A 17059-nucleotide genomic window follows, 5' to 3' on the forward strand; every position below is an offset into this window, starting at 1 on the left:
AACCTGTATAATTATAGAAGAGATATCTGAGTCATTGTGGGTGCTCATAATAATCTCCTCCATTCAGTTTATTTGATAAGTTCACGATAAATTCATCATTTAGTTCATTTTACAAGATGTTTAATCTAATCGTAGTCCATTAACTAAATCCGAATCTCATTTGAAAAAATGCTGTTAATCATGTGAAGAGTTATATTTTGTCTTATTTCGCTCAATAAATGTAATTCTGATAACATTACAAAACTTTAATTTTAATATATTCCCACGGCCCCATAAATCAAATTTAGTAAAAATTCTTGTCTTGTTGGCATTTGAAAGTAGCTAACGGAAGTGGTCTCCTCGAAACTTTCTTGCATACTCTCTCATAAATATCTTATTCCCTTCTCCTGGCATTGACCTTGGGTAAAGCCTTGAATGCCTTACATGGCATTGGCGACCGATGGCTACGAAATATAGAAGTTTGGCGTAAATTTAGTATTTTTACTGAATCGATCGTGTTTATATGTATTTTGGCAGTTTATTTTCTAGCCGATTAAAATTAATATTTGACATGGAATCACTCTTATTGTCACAAGATCACATTCCGAGCGCAGTTATTTATGAATTATTACATTTACATGCATACGAAGTCGAATTTACATGCATATGAATTATTGCATTTACATGCATACGAAGTCGAATTTACATGCATATGAATTATTGCATTTACATGCATACGAAGTCGAATTTACATGCATATGAATTATTGCATTTACATGCATACGAAGTCGAATTTACATGCATATGAATTATTGCATTTACATGCATACGAAGTCGAATTTACATGCATATGAATTATTGCATTTACATGCATACGAAGTCGACAGATGGTCAACCGTTTGCAAATTTGATTCAGAATTTAATAAAAATCTACATTTTCGTTGCTAAACCTTTGTACCAAATTTTATCTATTTAGTTCTTTACATTTTGTATTTATTAAGTTCCGTTTTATTTCAATAACTAGATAGTCAGATTTCTTCGGAATGGATATCATCCAAAATTTGATAAAAATCTACAAACTAGAATTAGGGATCGTACACCAAATTTCAGCTATCTAGTTCAAATTGGTTTTGAATTATCGTGTTCAAAGACAGGCAGACTTAATTTCAGAAATGTGTTTTTCGGTCTCATGTCTGAAACTTGGAGATTCGACATAATTTCGAAATCGAATTTTTTGATTACTGTACTTCCTCTGTACTTCGTATACGAGATTGTAAAAAGTATGTTTCAGAGATTAGATACCAAGGCTCCCTCAGTATTCAAAAAGCTTCATGATTATTCTTACGGAAAATAATTCATTGCGATTTTCTTTTTCATTTTCTTAATTCATCGTCCCCTTTTTTCAAAAAAAACTTTTAAACGTATTTATGTTATGCTGCGTTAACTTGTTCTTTATCATTTCACATCGGCATTCAGGGTATCAAATATCGCCAACTGATTAACTTACTATTTTTTCTGATTGACGTCAGTGCTGGTCTGTCGTGCTAGCCAATCATTTTCAATTACGTTCTTTATGGACGCGCAGTGAAAAAAAAAAAAAAAAAGTTTAGTAGCCGATATGAAGATATCGCAATAAATTCCAAAATAATTTCAATGTAATTTTTCAAACACCTTTCACATTCCACATTTTTTAAATTGCTAACTTAAAATGAAATCAAAAATATTCTCCCATTTCAACAAACTAAAAATTAGACTTCCTATTGTAATTTTTAATATTGAGTTGCTAAGAATTCACACTGTACGCCGTATTCCTCTTAAATTAATGTTCGCCGTGTTGCAGTTATCAAACATTATTTTCGCCCTATTATGGATATGGTTGTTTCCTTAGTTTTACTCAACTCTAGATTTAGGGCATTAAAAATTGCTTCGTTCTGGGTATTGGGTATACAATTTTTGTACTAGTTGAAGTGTACAAAAAAAGAAGTGGTGTTTTATCATATTAATTTGAGTTTCATTATTCACTCAAAACAATAAAATTTTCTTTTGCTTTCTACTTTTAAAAATTAAATAATGGTTATGATTGTGGTGATTTTTTACTTTGAACTTTCTATTTTTAAATAATTGTTAATATATTTTATTTTTTCCAATGATTCGGATACGAATCATCCATTGCTCTTTCTAATTTTTTTTTTTTTTTATTTATTGAGTTTAACTGCTCTTTTCTATTGATTGGTTTTATTTGAGTAATATGTATCTCGAGATGCGATTAGAAATTAACTTCAAATCTTTTCCTTTATGCTCTTTACAATATTTCTGTTTATAATTCTACAGAATAAATGTAAAAGAGTTAGAAACATATCTTTGTATTTTGAATCTTGGCCATAAGTGGGATGGAGACGATATCCCAATTTCCAAATGATCACGATTCATTTTTCATTTTATGCATTAAATGAACGCTTTCTTTTTTTTCAATTCCTACTAATAGCTCACGCTCTCTCTCTATATATCTTGTTCAAATTTTCAATCGTTAATAAAATACTTTCTATTCATCCACTCAAGTTCAAATACATTTTTTTAAACTTGTAGTGGATGACACTTGATGTTAATACAGTTTTTTTTTTTCAAATATTAATTAAATAATTAAATTTGTCCAGTAATTTCTGTTTGGTCGCCAAATCCGTCGCCAAGCTCTATTTTGCCACTTAATATTATAATTCTGTCATATGTATATACATATTTATATTAATTGTAATTATTTAATAAAAAGTAACTAAAATAAAAAAAAAAAAATTATTGACCTAAGTAGGAATTGACTTAAATTTATATATATAATATAATATTTCTTTTTATATTATGTTGAAGAAACTTCAGATTTTTTTTTTATCGAGTTTTTCGTACAAATAGGTAGTTGTTTAATTATTCTCATTATCCATTCCGTTATCATACACTATATTATGCAACCGCTTTATCAAACAATTTTGTGCCATGAAAAAAAAAAATGAATTCGAACTTTTTAGCATCTCTGTTTCAGAGCTCCTCGAATCCGAAAAATACATTATTTTAAAAATTATGTCGGTCTGTGAGCAAGAATAACTCAAAACCGTTTTGCAATAGACAGATAAAATTTGATATAAGATTTCTACTCCAAATTTGTAGAATTCTATTATTAAATTTATATCGAAATCCATTAAGAGGAAATCTGTCGGTCTATCTTTTGAAGTACTAATGAACTCGATGGCTACAAAACGTTAAGAACTCGTTAGATAAAAATTCGTACATAGATGTAGCGTTTAAAATGTAGGTTCTTATTAAATTTTGAATTAATTCTGTCAAAGGATTGGTCGCTTGTCGATTTGTACTTTCGTGTTCATGTAAACACCATAACTCAAAAATGCACAGACTTAATTATATAAAATTTGATATATGATCTTGTGATCACAATTCTGTATAAAAGTTTCGTTTTAATCGGTTGGAGGAAGGGGGGGGGAAGCCCACATTCGATTTTCTGATTCTTGTGTATTAACCGCATTCCAGCAATGAATCGCTCTTAAGAATAGTTAACGATAGTTCATTAATCATTCTTTTCGTAACTAGTGCCCGCCAATTGCATGCCATTAATAATACGCTTTATTTATTAGAAGTATGCGAGCAAGTTTTTGGGAGACCTCTCTTTCTGGTTAAAATCCAATTTAAAAAAATGTATTTCATGAGTGAAAACGTTCACATTAATTATATTCTCGCGCATTTATCTATTTTCTTATTCTCGAATGGGAGCGTATTTTATATTTGAGTAGATTAAAATCACTGTTTTTGTTGACTTTTGTTCTCTTTCCAATGACTTTCGAATTGGGAAATAATGAATACCAGGTTGATTATTTTTTATTTAGAACGTGATATTTAATTTTTATACGAGCAAACTCCATCTTATTTTGGGAAGCAATAATTCATGTTTGTTTTACATTTTTTAATGACTATAATCTTAATTTTTTTTTTTTTTTTTTTTTTTTTTTTTTTTTTTTTTTAAATTTTCCGCACTTATCAATCTGTGCTTCTTAAACAGTTTCTAATCGCAACTTTTTTTGCTGAAAAGGAGAAAAAAAAAGTTTCACGATTTCATTTCTATCTGAAAAATTTTACTATAATTCCAAAATTAAGTAAGAATGAGGTATGAATTATTTTTTTAAAAAAAAATGAATTGAAGTATAGTTTTTCTAACAAAGCAAATTTTTTATAACACATTTTAAATAAAACTAATTTTTTCAAAAACTATTACGTAAAAATATTCTAAAATCTGCAAGAAGTTCTTCACTGCTCTGAATATTGGGATTGCTCAGTACCCAAATTCTGCGGATTCGAAGGATTTTTCATTTAAGAAAGGTCTGAGTTGTGAATCACTGGTTTCTATCTTGTGAAGACCCACTCGCTATCCTTAACAGGTAGTTAGTTATTCGCCTGTTGAAGAGTGGGCTTGGTTCCGAGTATGAAGTGGCTTGCAATTATGTCTGACCACAATGAGTAAGTTTCGAATTGGGCTCGGATCATGTCAAATAATTCCTGCAATTGCCGCCTCTGACGAAACGGTGGCTAGAAAGTCTTCAGAGAATTTATTTTTCTTCTTTTCGATCGTGAAAGTTAAGCGACTTTCGAACCCTTGAAGGGTTCGAAAGTCGCTTTTCTCCTTTTCCGCGTCAAGAATTCTGTTTCAGATTTCCTTCTCTCTTCCCACAAGAAAAAAAAAAAATTATACATCTATGTCCGTAGTTACCAGTATTTGTCGTTGTTAATAATTGAATGGATATTGAGTATTGTTATGTAGGCGTGTTTTAAATGATTTTTTTATGTCTTGTATGTTTGAGGCCTTATTTACTTTTTATTACTTACAGCTTTGATAAAGTTTATGTTTTGGCAATTTGGATAGATTAGGTTATGGGAATTTATTTTGAGTCACTGAGATTCAAGACTTTTCTAAAGGGACAGTTATTGCCAGAATTTCTAAGAGGTGCACGAAAGTGACAAAATTCTTTTAATAGAGGGTGTCTGGCAGGAAATTAGTAAATTGTTCTCTCCCTCTCATTTTTCAAATTATTGGAAAATAAGGTCGGTGTCTCTTTTCGAACATACTGTAGTCTGTCATATTGTTTCACAAATGGTAAATTTTGTTACCATGATCCTGAATCACACATGAGGTAGTTCACAAGGCCAGAAGATTAAAATTATCTGCTAAATGATTAGAGAACGAACAGATCAGTTCTACCCAGAGAGTGCTATTTTACTAGTTTTAAAGAAGATATCTGGTAGGAAAATGGGAAATTATCTCTCTCGCAATTTTGAAATTACTGGAAAATGAGGTCAGTGGCCCTTTTCGATCACCCTACAGTCTGTCTTGTTTCGGAAACAAAAAAACTTGGTTACCATGATCCTGAATCACACATGGGATAATTTAATAGGATAAGGGATTAAAACTATACTAAATGATTATAGAAAGGAAAGATCATGTCTAACCTAGGAATGTACTTTTATTTGTTTTAAAGAAATCTGGAAAAAAAAAATAGGAAATTGTCCCCCTTCCATTTTTCAAATTACTGGAAAATAAGGCCGATAGTCCTTTTCGACCACCCTATAGCTTGTTTGTCTTGTAGTGTTTCACAAACAATAAGCTTAGTTGTCGTGATCCTGGATCGCATCTGGAAAGAAAATAGGAAATGTCACCCCCCCCCCCCCTTCTATTTTTCAAATTACTGGAAAATAAGACCGATAGTCCTTTTCGACCACCCTATAGCTTGTTTGTCTTGTAGTGTTTCACAAACAATAAGCTTAGTTGTCGCGATCCTGAATAACGTATGGGGTAATTCATTAGGGCAGGTTACTGAACAATCTGTGGATGATCAGTTCATTCTACTCAGAGCTGATGTTTTACTATTTTCTACTGTCCAGTTAAACAGAAAGAACTAAGATATAGGAATTTTTTCGCTTTCGTCTTCTGCGGCCGATGATCGAGTGAGTGCGGTCAACCCCTTTTATTACCGGATGCGGTTCGTGAAGAAGTTTCTTTTGAAAGCATTCTATTGTCGTTCAATCTTCCAAGGTTGGCGGCAATCGGTTTAATGACTCGTCGCCCACTTTATTGTGAGCTAATTACTCCAGTTGTTCATACAAATGACATCCCCGTCCAAGGAACGGAAAAGGGCTGATTGCTCTGGCCTCCGATACAAAATAGAGGCCCTCAATGGCAGACCGTTTTTCTTACTTTGATATATTTAATTTCTTTGTGAAAGCGTATTACTGTCGATGCAAATGTGTATAGATCTTTTTATTGAGAATTTAATGCCAAATATATATTATTTCTATGTTAACATAGAATTGCTGATACAGTATATTTTTACTAATAGTGCTTTGGTGTTGTAACTACTCATTTTTTAAGATACTTAAGATAGAAATAATATAAATTTGGCATTAAAGTCTCAATAAAAAGATCTATACGCATTTGTATGGACAGTAATACCCTTTCACTAATAAATGTGCAACTAAATAGCAGGCTTTTTTTCCCAGCAGTTAAGCATGTTAACATTTAAACATTTAAACGTTATGTGTGTGTGTGTGTGTGTGTGTGTGTGTGTGTGTGTGTGTGTGTGTGTGTGTGTGTGTGTGTGTGTGTGTGTGTGTGTGTGTGTGTGTGTGTGTGTGTGTGTGTGTGTGTGTGTGTGTGTGTGTGTGTGTGTGCGCGCTTTATAGCAGATGAAGCGATCAAGACTAAAATCATAACTTTTTTTTGCTTTCACCCCCCTCCGCCCCTTTTATTTCATACATTAAGCTATACAAAGAAAGTGTTGTAATGATCTGGATGCTTGATCAGAAGATTTTAATAAATCTTTATGTTTCAAGCGTCCTTGAATCCAAAATGGATATTTTTTTAATTATATCTATCTGTCTGCGAACACGATTAGTCAAAAACGAAAGGAGTTACAAACATGAAATTTGCTATGCGGCCTTTTTACCAGATTTATAAGATTTTGTCTTGATTTTGGACAAACATTTTCTGCGGGAAAGAAATCTATTCATTTGTTCCATGTTCATGTGCAAATGCAAATAGCTAGGTGGCTCCATTTAAGCATTTATATTAGAATTAGGCAATATATATATATATGCGGTTAATACAAAATACCTGAAAATCGAATTTCTAATTTGGAGATTTTTTTCCTCCGACCGATTAAAAAATTAAAATTTGACGTAAATCCAGCTTGTTCCCAAGTTTTGCTTACTAATTTATTTCATAGTTAATTTTTTACTTTGTTGAGTAGTATGTACATGTTCTAATAAATTTTAAAATATAAAAATTGCAATTACAGTCACAAGGATTAAATACCATATTTCTCTGAAGTAAGTGCATTTTTGAATTATCGCTTTTACAGGTGTGTGAAAGTATAGACCGAAGAACGGTCAACCAACTGCCAGATGTTGTTCTAAATTTGACACATATTTACACTTTAGATGTTAGTTATCGTGTTAATTTATATTCGGACAGTTGGACAGGCAGAGTTATTATTGTGTCTTGCAATATTTGCTTATTTTGACTGATCATGAAATATTTATTCTTAGTTATATACAAATTCATAACGTAGATAGCATACTTACTGAAACAAACATGTTGTGAATTGGATGCAAAGTAATGAATGCAATGCTTATAAAAATCGAGATCGCTGATGTTCTGTTAGGAATTCCCTTTTTTCCAGGAAGTTAATGGGGCGAAACTGAGACTTTGTTTCTAAATATAATCACCCTTGTTAAATGAATGTGCATCCAGTAGCATTCGTTTTCTATGTTGAGGTTTTGCTTCTTCTGTATGTTGAATGGTCTATGGAACGTCACTAATTTTAACACATAAATTAATAAAAATGCAGTTACTGGATGTGATTTATAAACTGTTCTTATCTGACCAGATCATCGACTTCTAAAATTGCAATGTAAAGAAGTGCTATAAAAAAACCCCAAAAAAATAGGTTTTTATTATTATTATTATTAGTTACTATTGGTACTGTATTACAAATAAACAAGTCATTGCTGTTTAGAGTAGACACTTAAGTGAATCAGAATCTAGCTTGTTCCCAAGTTTTGCTTACTAATTTGTTTCACAGTTAATTTTTTACTTTGTTGAGTGGTATGGACAAAATAACGAAAGTTAAAATTGAAACTGAGTCATATTTTTTTCAGTAGATTTCTTCTCAATATCCATAAATTGGCCTTAAAAAATATTGCAGAAATCATTTCTGTTCATCTTTGATATTCTCTTCTGTTGTGTGGGTAAAAATAACTTGATATAAGTCTCCAAAAGATGCTACATCATTGAGATTGTTACAATACATTTACTTAAATCATTATAATTTTGCACACATTTTAGCATGGTTGTTTTAAAACAAGTAGAGAAAGTGTCTGTCAAAAATACAGTGACTGGTTAAACTGTAATAATGACAACTTCAACATTTCACTTTAAAAAATGTGCATTTTAAATTTTTTAGTGGAATTAATTTGAAATTATGTTCTCCATTTTTCTTTGAAATAATAAAACAAGTATGTAATGAGTTATTCAAGAATTATTGTTTCCATCAATCTAAAATTATAATCAGTTTCTGTGCTTTTAAGAATTTTTATTTTACAAAGAGTCTTTCTTTTTATTCAGCATCAATGTACAATTTTAATTGACATGCAATTAAATGACAGCCATATGGAAGAATTTTCTTAGGCTACTATGATTTTTTTAATGATTGGAAATTTCATCTAACTTTTAAATTAGAAAAAAAAAAAAATTCTTATTTTTCATTCCAATTCCTTTTGTTTAAAGTTATAGTGAGCTGCATTATTTCATTATTATTTTTCTTTATGGTTATGATTTATAATATGTATTTTGACAATGTCCCTCTTTTACAGCAACTGAAAAAATTGACTGACCAGTTGAGGGAGGATCCTGAATATTCTTGTTCGTGGGCACTAAAAGATGTAAATAGACCTAAAAACCGATATAAAGACATTGTCCCTTGTAAGTTATTGCAAATTTTCATATATGGTCAAAATTCTTTTTTGATCTGAATCAGCTTAAAGAGGTTTAAATAACTTTTTTGAATTAAAATTTTTAATTATATAAATAAATATACCACATATCAGAAGTTTAGAAATATTATGAAGGAAATTAATGTATTTTATTTCTTTAATAAGAATAAAAGTTGTTTTCTGATCAAAAAAAATAAAAGCAATCAGCAATAAAATTTCTCACATTTAATATTAACTGCAAATATGTAAATAAATTTAATAAATTTTTTTAAACATATTTTTATTAACACACATAACATTAAAAATTTTCATTTTAATTATCTTCTCTTTTTTAATCTTGAGATCTATTGTTTCTTAAGTTCATTAACAGATGGCACCACTATTATAGAATGAAACTTCAATTTAATCAATAATAAAGTTCCAAAAATATTAAAATATTTTTATCATTGAGAATACACAAATATCCAAAATTTGATTGCGTAACTTCATCAAGAAATGAAAGAACATTTGATTACATATTTTACATAAAATAAATCACATTAGATAAATATAAAATTATACTATTATAAAAATTTTGAATTATTTATAAAAATTTGGAATTCAGAAGATATTTATATGTACAATGTAAACTCTATTTTATTGTCATCATTAATCTGTGGTAATATTTACAAATAAATCATAGTATCATGATAATACCTTATCAATGTTATATTTCAGCAAGACACTGCAAAGAGTACAGCAACATTTGATCTCATTAGATTGTGTATCAAAAATAATATATTGCCCACTTCTTTTCAGTTTCAGATAACAAATGTTTGCTGCACAACTCCAAATTTACTTTTGAGATAAGATTTTTTTGTAGTTATTATGATGAAACTACTTTTAGTTTTTAAATATTAGACTGCATGATTCAAATAATTAAATGATGAAATATTTACCTTATTAATCCTGTAATTATGTTGTTTGGATACCATTTAGTTGTAAATTATCAAACAGTATATAAAACATTCTTCCCCATATTGGATAAACAGATTTTTGATACCTGATAGTTGATAAAGCATAATTTTTAATATTTATAATCAAATAAATATGTTGTTAAAAATAATAAATAAATAGAGTTTTGTAGGAAATCTTAACTTATTTTTAGATGTTTTATGTGAAAATGATGTAAAGATTAAAATATTTAAAAGTTAAATTGTTTTACATTCAAATTAATAAGTCAATACAATTTTTGTTTCTTCGGTGTCTTTTATAAATAATTACCCATATTTTATTTTAGAATTCAGAAAGACTTGTGTTTGTAGCATTTTAAAATTAACTTAATTTTCTTTCAGATGATAAATCTCGAGTGATCCTTCCAAAACATGATGGTGTGCCAGGATCAGATTATATCAATGCTAGCTATGTTAAGGTATTATATTACTATTTAAAATATTTTGGAACGGTTTTTATTCCATTATTATTCCTCAAAAATATCCCTAATTAAATAAGCAATTTTATATTTATAACCTTTACTAAATTATATAAAAAATAACAATTTTAAGCTTTTATTTTGATAATACTATTGCATATCTTTTCATATAGATTGTATTATACTAACAAACACATGAATATTTACTAATTTCTACAAAAAAATTTTGTGAAATATAACCTTATTTGTGCCAACCTTTAAGCCACCCACAAAAACTTCAATGACTACTTGACAATCACTTTTATGAAGAATACTCTAATTAATAAGTAATACTTCCTATTTGTGCACTAAATCATAGAATAATTTATTTATGAATATAAAATGATTTTTGAATGGATTTGTTTTAGAAATATTTAATTAATTGATAAAAAAAACTAGTACCATTCAAATTTTTCAGTTAGAAATTAAATTTAAAATTATATTTGTCTGTTTTTATAGGGGTCGAGTGGTGCACTTGCATATATTGCTGCTCAAGGTCCTTTGCCCAATACTGTGATAGATTTTTGGAGAATGATTTGGGTTTGTGATGTTCAAGTGATAGTTATGGCATGCAATGAAAAGGAAGCTGGTAAGGTAAGATTTATGTTGAAGCAAAGTAGAATCTGAACATATGAAAAAATTTTAATTGCTAATTTGCCATTTAATATTTTCATAATGTTTTTGTATTGATCTGAAATAATTTTTTAAAAATATGATTGTAAAATATGTTTTTATAATTAATTCTTTTACAGACTAAATGTGAAACTTATTGGCCAAACAAAGGTGAAATCAAGCATTATGGAAATATTTCCGTAGAACTGGTAATTATAGAATTTTGTTGAATCATTGAAAAATTAGTATGCAACTCATTGTTTAGTTTTAATAATATAGATATAAAATCTGTTATAGCAAAATGTTTCATGCTAAGGGCTTTTTTTTTTAATTCCACCCCATATTTTTAAGAGAACTGTGAGTTAATTTCTTACTCCTTCCTGAATTTAAAATATATTTAGTAAATTGTTTTAAAATTAAGTTTAAATTGTGAATGAATAATAAATTTTTGAATATCGAGAGTGAAGTTGTAGACTTGTAGATTCAAGCATAACTATTAAAATTAAAACTGATGCCAAGATTCAAAAATTTTATGTAAGAAAAAATTGTTACAATAAGAATTAGATAAAAATTTTGAAAAATAAAGAAGAAAAAAAAAACATAGCTTCAGTGATAGCATTTTGGCTTTGAAAAGATCCACACACACAAACTCGGTTTTTTTTTTTTTTTTTTTTTTGCGGGAGAAGTGAACATAATTTTTATATTCTATAAAATAATGCAACATTTGTATTCCTTCTTTATTGTAATTAATTGAAATAATTCAAAAGAATTATTATTTTTTCAATATAATAGATGATTTATTTGCTATTGAACTTACAAACAAATCAATGATATGTATTTTAATGATATTTAGAAGCATTTAAAAACTGATATAATACTAATATGTTGAACTATTAGAGAAATGATTAGAACAAGAAAAATAACTAACTAATAATAATATATGTCAAAAAGAATAAAAATGTGTTTTATGAACAATGATATTTAAACACCCTGTTAACTATTAAGACATTGCAAAAATTTTAATATATTCAATTTTAACATTTGTTTGCACTTTTACATTTCATTTTTCTAATAAGATTTATTTCATACTATTGTATTAAAAAAATGCTATTACTTTACTGAAATATCCACAGCTAAAACTTCATAATTAGATAAAATATTCTTTTTTTAGAAAATATAATTTTAAATCTACTTTAATTTATGGTCTTAAAATTCTCATAATTCATTTTAAGTGTGTAGTTTTTAGTTCTCATATTTTTAGCAAACAAGAATTTCTGTTTCCTTTATTATATCATGTTAGTTCAAAAAAGTGACATTAATTGATATGCATGATGATGAACTGTTTTTCTGTCGGCAGGAGGAATAAGGAATTAATATGCTACATTATCTCACCATTGTTAAATTTAATAAATCTCTTACTATCAGTAAGGGTGAATGTGTGTGTTGACATTCTGGTGATCAGATCATTTGACTAAAATATACTAAATTTGGTATAAATACAGGATGTTGCCGAATTCGACCGACAAATTCAGAGGGGTGATATTAGGCATCAAGAGGATAAAGAGTCACCATACAACATGGGTCCCAAACGCCGTTTAATAGGTGAAAATCGCCAAAATATAGGGAGTCGGAAGACTGTTGGAAACTGTAAAAATTTAATAAAAAAATAACAAATGGTGTTTCAAATAGGAATTTGTTTAAAAAAAAAAAACACATTCTTAAAATGTTTTTTTTTTTTTTTTTTTTTTTTTATGTTGGTGATATGCGGATTTGATGATCCAGGGGGCCGTAAATTATTGAAAAAGAAAAAGTAGTTTAGAACCCATATTTGCAAAAATATTGAAACTGGAAGAAAAATAAAAGCTTGAAAATGTAAGAAATTTTATATTCTATAATTTGATATAAGCGTGTAGTATGACAACTGGGGAGTTTTAAAGATATTCAAACAAAACTAAAATCGGAACCAGAAAACATCGCTGCAACATCAGTATCGATGTTCACAGAGATCGTTTCAAATTCGAGTGATAAATTCAGAGCATGGATAATAGGCATTAGTAGATGAAAGATTACCAGAAAACATAGGATCGCAGGTAAAGTTTTTCAATGAAAATCGCAAAGTGGGCGGAGTTTGCACGCTGGATGCTTGATGCCACATAGAAAGATGCACACTTTTCTGCTAGAGTTTTGTTATCAGATGAAGCCTGCTTTACGAGATAAGGTGTCTTCAACACGCACAATGCGAATATTTGGTCATTCGAAAATCCCCAAATCACTATCTCGTCGAACATACAACACAAGTTTGATATTAATATCTGGGCTGAGTCATCTATGGGGACCGTATCTTCTGCCCGAACGCATGAACGGAAAAAGTACCTTGTGTTCTTCCAACACGTTCCTCCGGATTTACTGCAGGGAACACCGACGATTGCACGCCAGAACATTAGTTAAAATCTAACTTGTTGTTTGCGAATGAAGTTTAACGACTATCGACTCTGCAATGCTCATTAATGAATACTTGCTAGCTGTTTTTATTTTTCTCGAATGCATGAAAAATTTACATCTTTTTCTTCTCGATTACCTTGTTCCTAATCCTCGCATTCATAGGGCCATTCTCTTCGCCAGGCTCATTGTCTTTTCGACATCTGTTTTTGCGATTTTCACTGAATAAACGTTACCTGTGACCCTATGTTTTCTGGTAATTTGTCATCTTCTTAATTCTCATTATCCTTGCTCTGAATTTATCTTCCGAATTTGACAACGATCTCTACGAACATCGATATTGATGTTGCAGCGATGTTTTCTGGTTCCCATTTTAGTTTTGTTTGAATATCTTTAAAACTCCCCAGTTCTAACACTACACGTTTATATCAAATTATAGAATATAAAATTTCTTACATTTTCAAGCTTTTATTTTTCTTCCAGTTTCAATATTTTTGCAAATCTGGGTTCTAAACTACTTTTTCCTTTTCAATAAATTACGACCCCCTAAATCATCAAATCTGCATGTTACCTACATGGGGGGGGGAATTAAGAACGTCCTTTCACTTAAAAAAAATTCATAGTTGAAACCCGATTCGTTATTTTATTATTAATTTTTTACAGTTTCCAACAGTCCCCCGACTCCCTATATTTTTTGCGATTTTCACGTACTAAACAGCATTAGGGACCCCATGTTGTATGCCAGTGGTTCTTAACCTTTTTAAGCCGCTACCCAAATTTGAGAAATATGTTCATGTCGCGACCCAAAAAAAGTCAAAATTTTTTCATTGCTTTATTTTAGATCGTATTTTTAAAAAGTCTTCAATCCTACGATGATAATTTTTTTTAACTTACAAATTTTTTATTTATTTTTTAATAATAAAGATAAACAAAAGTACTTTTCGATCCAAGGAAAATTTAATTAATAATCAACTGTTTTTAATAATTTTTATTGACCAAATTAAAATATATTTATAACTTTTTGAAAATAATTGACATTTTAGCTTATTCCTAAAAAAAAGAAAGATCAATGCATATGTTAAGTTTTTTAAATTTTAAATGCAAGTCATACAGTTTTAATGAGAACCTTGTACTTGAATACATTTTCAAAGATCTTCAAACCTCGGTTGAATGCTTGTCAAGTAGCACCTTATATCTATTTCAGGATTTAACTTGTTCCAGTAATTGTTTTTGATTGCACACAGAGCCGAAAAACCAGCCTCACACATATATGTTGTTGCAAAGGGCAATAATACTTTTAGGGCTTCTTTAACAATTATTGGCTTTTCGGTTTTTAATTTTAACCAGAAAGCACTTTGTATTTCTATTAATTCTTCTTGAAATTGATTAATATTAACAAATTCCTCATGCAAATCACTTACATCAAAATTAAATGGCATTCAAATATTTGGAGCGCTTTTCTTGTACGCCCTCGCCAGCTTTGTTCCATTTAGTTCTCACCGTTATTATCATCACACGTACTTTTTTTGCTCTCGCTTTTTTAATCAGCTGATATTTTTTGATCTTGTTAATCACATTCATTTTCGATTGTTGATATTTATTCAAGTCGTCATTTCTAAAATGTCTGAAATTTGGTGTATTACTAACTTTTTTGGTTTGACTCAGCGCGACCCAAGAAATATGCTTCGCGACCCATAGGTCAAGAACCGCTGTTGTATGCTGATTCTTTATCCTCTTGATGTCTACTATCACACCTCAGAATTTATCAGTCGAATTTGGCTACACCCTGTATACTTTGAAGGATTGCTATATAAACTTTTAAGATTTATTTGAAATTTCAATTAAAGTTTTAGGTTAATTAAAAATTAAGCAAAATTATCTCCTAATTAATTTTTGTTTTTACCTCTGTCAAGTACCTTCCACTCATATTTATTTCACCTTGACACTTAGTTCATATTAATAAAAAAAAAAAGGGGGTAGAAAGAAAAGGGTTTATTTGCAAGAAGTAAGTTAATACCATATATTGAAAGTGTGGATGTTTCTGTATATTCAATGCATCCTTTGCAACATTGCCATTATTTCCTATAAAAGCTTGCAGATATTTACTTTTAGTAGCATTGCAGATCTACACTCCATCCTAAAATGGTATTCTATAGAGCTAATTTTTACATCATTCTAAAATTTATTTATTTATTTATTTATTTTTTTTTTTTTTTTTTTCATATTTTTTCATTGTTGCAATGAAATTCAAACCATTTTAACTGTTTCTTAAAATATATAATGAAACTTGACTTCATTAGGAATGTTAATTTTTATTTGCATTTCATTTTATTTTCATTCATTTGTATAAACTAATACAACTCTAATGATTATCATGGTTTATATTTAAAAATACTCTTTTGGAAGAATCATGAATATTCAAGTTATACATAAAAATTTTGATGGAAATTAGACATAACAAATAATATTGGCAAGCCGGTTAATCTCCAAAGGTGATCATATTAAATTTAATGTAATTTTTGTAATTTAACTATGCAGAATTTTTTATATACTGAGAGGTAAGAGGAGTTAAAATTGTCATTGATGATAAGATTTGTGTTAAGCAACATGACACAATTGTAAAAGAAAAACATATTTTGAATTCATGACAAATTCTAGATATAACATCTTATGTATATGGCAACAATAAAAAAAATACAGTACTTAAAAATAAATTATTTTATTTACCCCCACTTACAACTTTCTTGCTTACCACATTAATCGTTTTATTTTCTTCTTCTTTTTTTTCAATAGTGCTTTTCATATTTAATCCACATTTCTGATATGCAAGATAAAATGAGCTCAAAATGCAGACAGTTTTATTACATAATGATAACTGTCAATAGTGCTTTTCATATTTAATCCACATTTCTGATATGCAAGATAAAATGAGCTCAAAATGCAGACAGTTTTATTACATAATGATTGTTTTGTAAAACGTTTTCACATTGAATATGGATTGTTCACAAATGCACTATCTACCTGTATGAAGCATGAACAAACAGAACTACAAGAGTAAATGGAAATTTTTTTGTCTTTCAGTTTAGATCATTCCTGTTTTCTTCTCTGTATTACTTCCTACTATTAAAATAGCAAAATTGCTTAGTTTATTTCCTCGATATTTATTAGTCTTCTCATTTTTCCAGATTGATACCTCTCAAGTGTGTCCTGACTTTATGGTCCGAACTCTGTTAGTGAAATGTGACTCTGAAATGAGGGATGTTTATCAGTTTCATTATACATCTTGGCCGGATCATGGCACGCCTGAAACTGTTCATCCTATGCTGGAGTTGGTTCGCTTGATGAGAGATTGCCAAGCATCCGAAACGGTACCCATTGTTGTTCATTGCAGGTAAATAAAAGAAGCAGCTAATCTTTTCATCTACGTTTAAAGTGCAAATTTCTGTGCAGTCTCTATCTCAAATTTTATCAAAACTCTCTATTTCTATCCAAAATATTAGTTGAAATTTGAAAACATTTTGAACTAACTAATTCTGA

At 29.2% G+C, this 17059-nt stretch overlaps 1 protein-coding gene across 1 annotated transcript in view; it reads left to right on the forward strand.

Annotated features, from left to right (window-relative positions):
* LOC129975630 (uncharacterized) overlaps positions 1-17059 on the forward strand; it is a 73669-nt gene that overhangs the window by 36057 nt on the left and 20553 nt on the right. Inside the window, exons 2-6 of the mRNA XM_056088714.1 lie at positions 8902-9010; positions 10356-10432; positions 10931-11065; positions 11224-11292; positions 16708-16913. Coding sequence (XP_055944689.1) covers positions 8902-9010; positions 10356-10432; positions 10931-11065; positions 11224-11292; positions 16708-16913 — 596 coding nt within the window. The remainder of the gene's footprint in view (positions 1-8901; positions 9011-10355; positions 10433-10930; positions 11066-11223; positions 11293-16707; positions 16914-17059) is intronic.

The sequence above is a fragment of the Argiope bruennichi genome, chromosome 7 (genome assembly GCF_947563725.1).
Source record: "Argiope bruennichi chromosome 7, qqArgBrue1.1, whole genome shotgun sequence".
Lineage (NCBI taxonomy): Eukaryota > Metazoa > Arthropoda > Arachnida > Araneae > Araneidae > Argiope > Argiope bruennichi.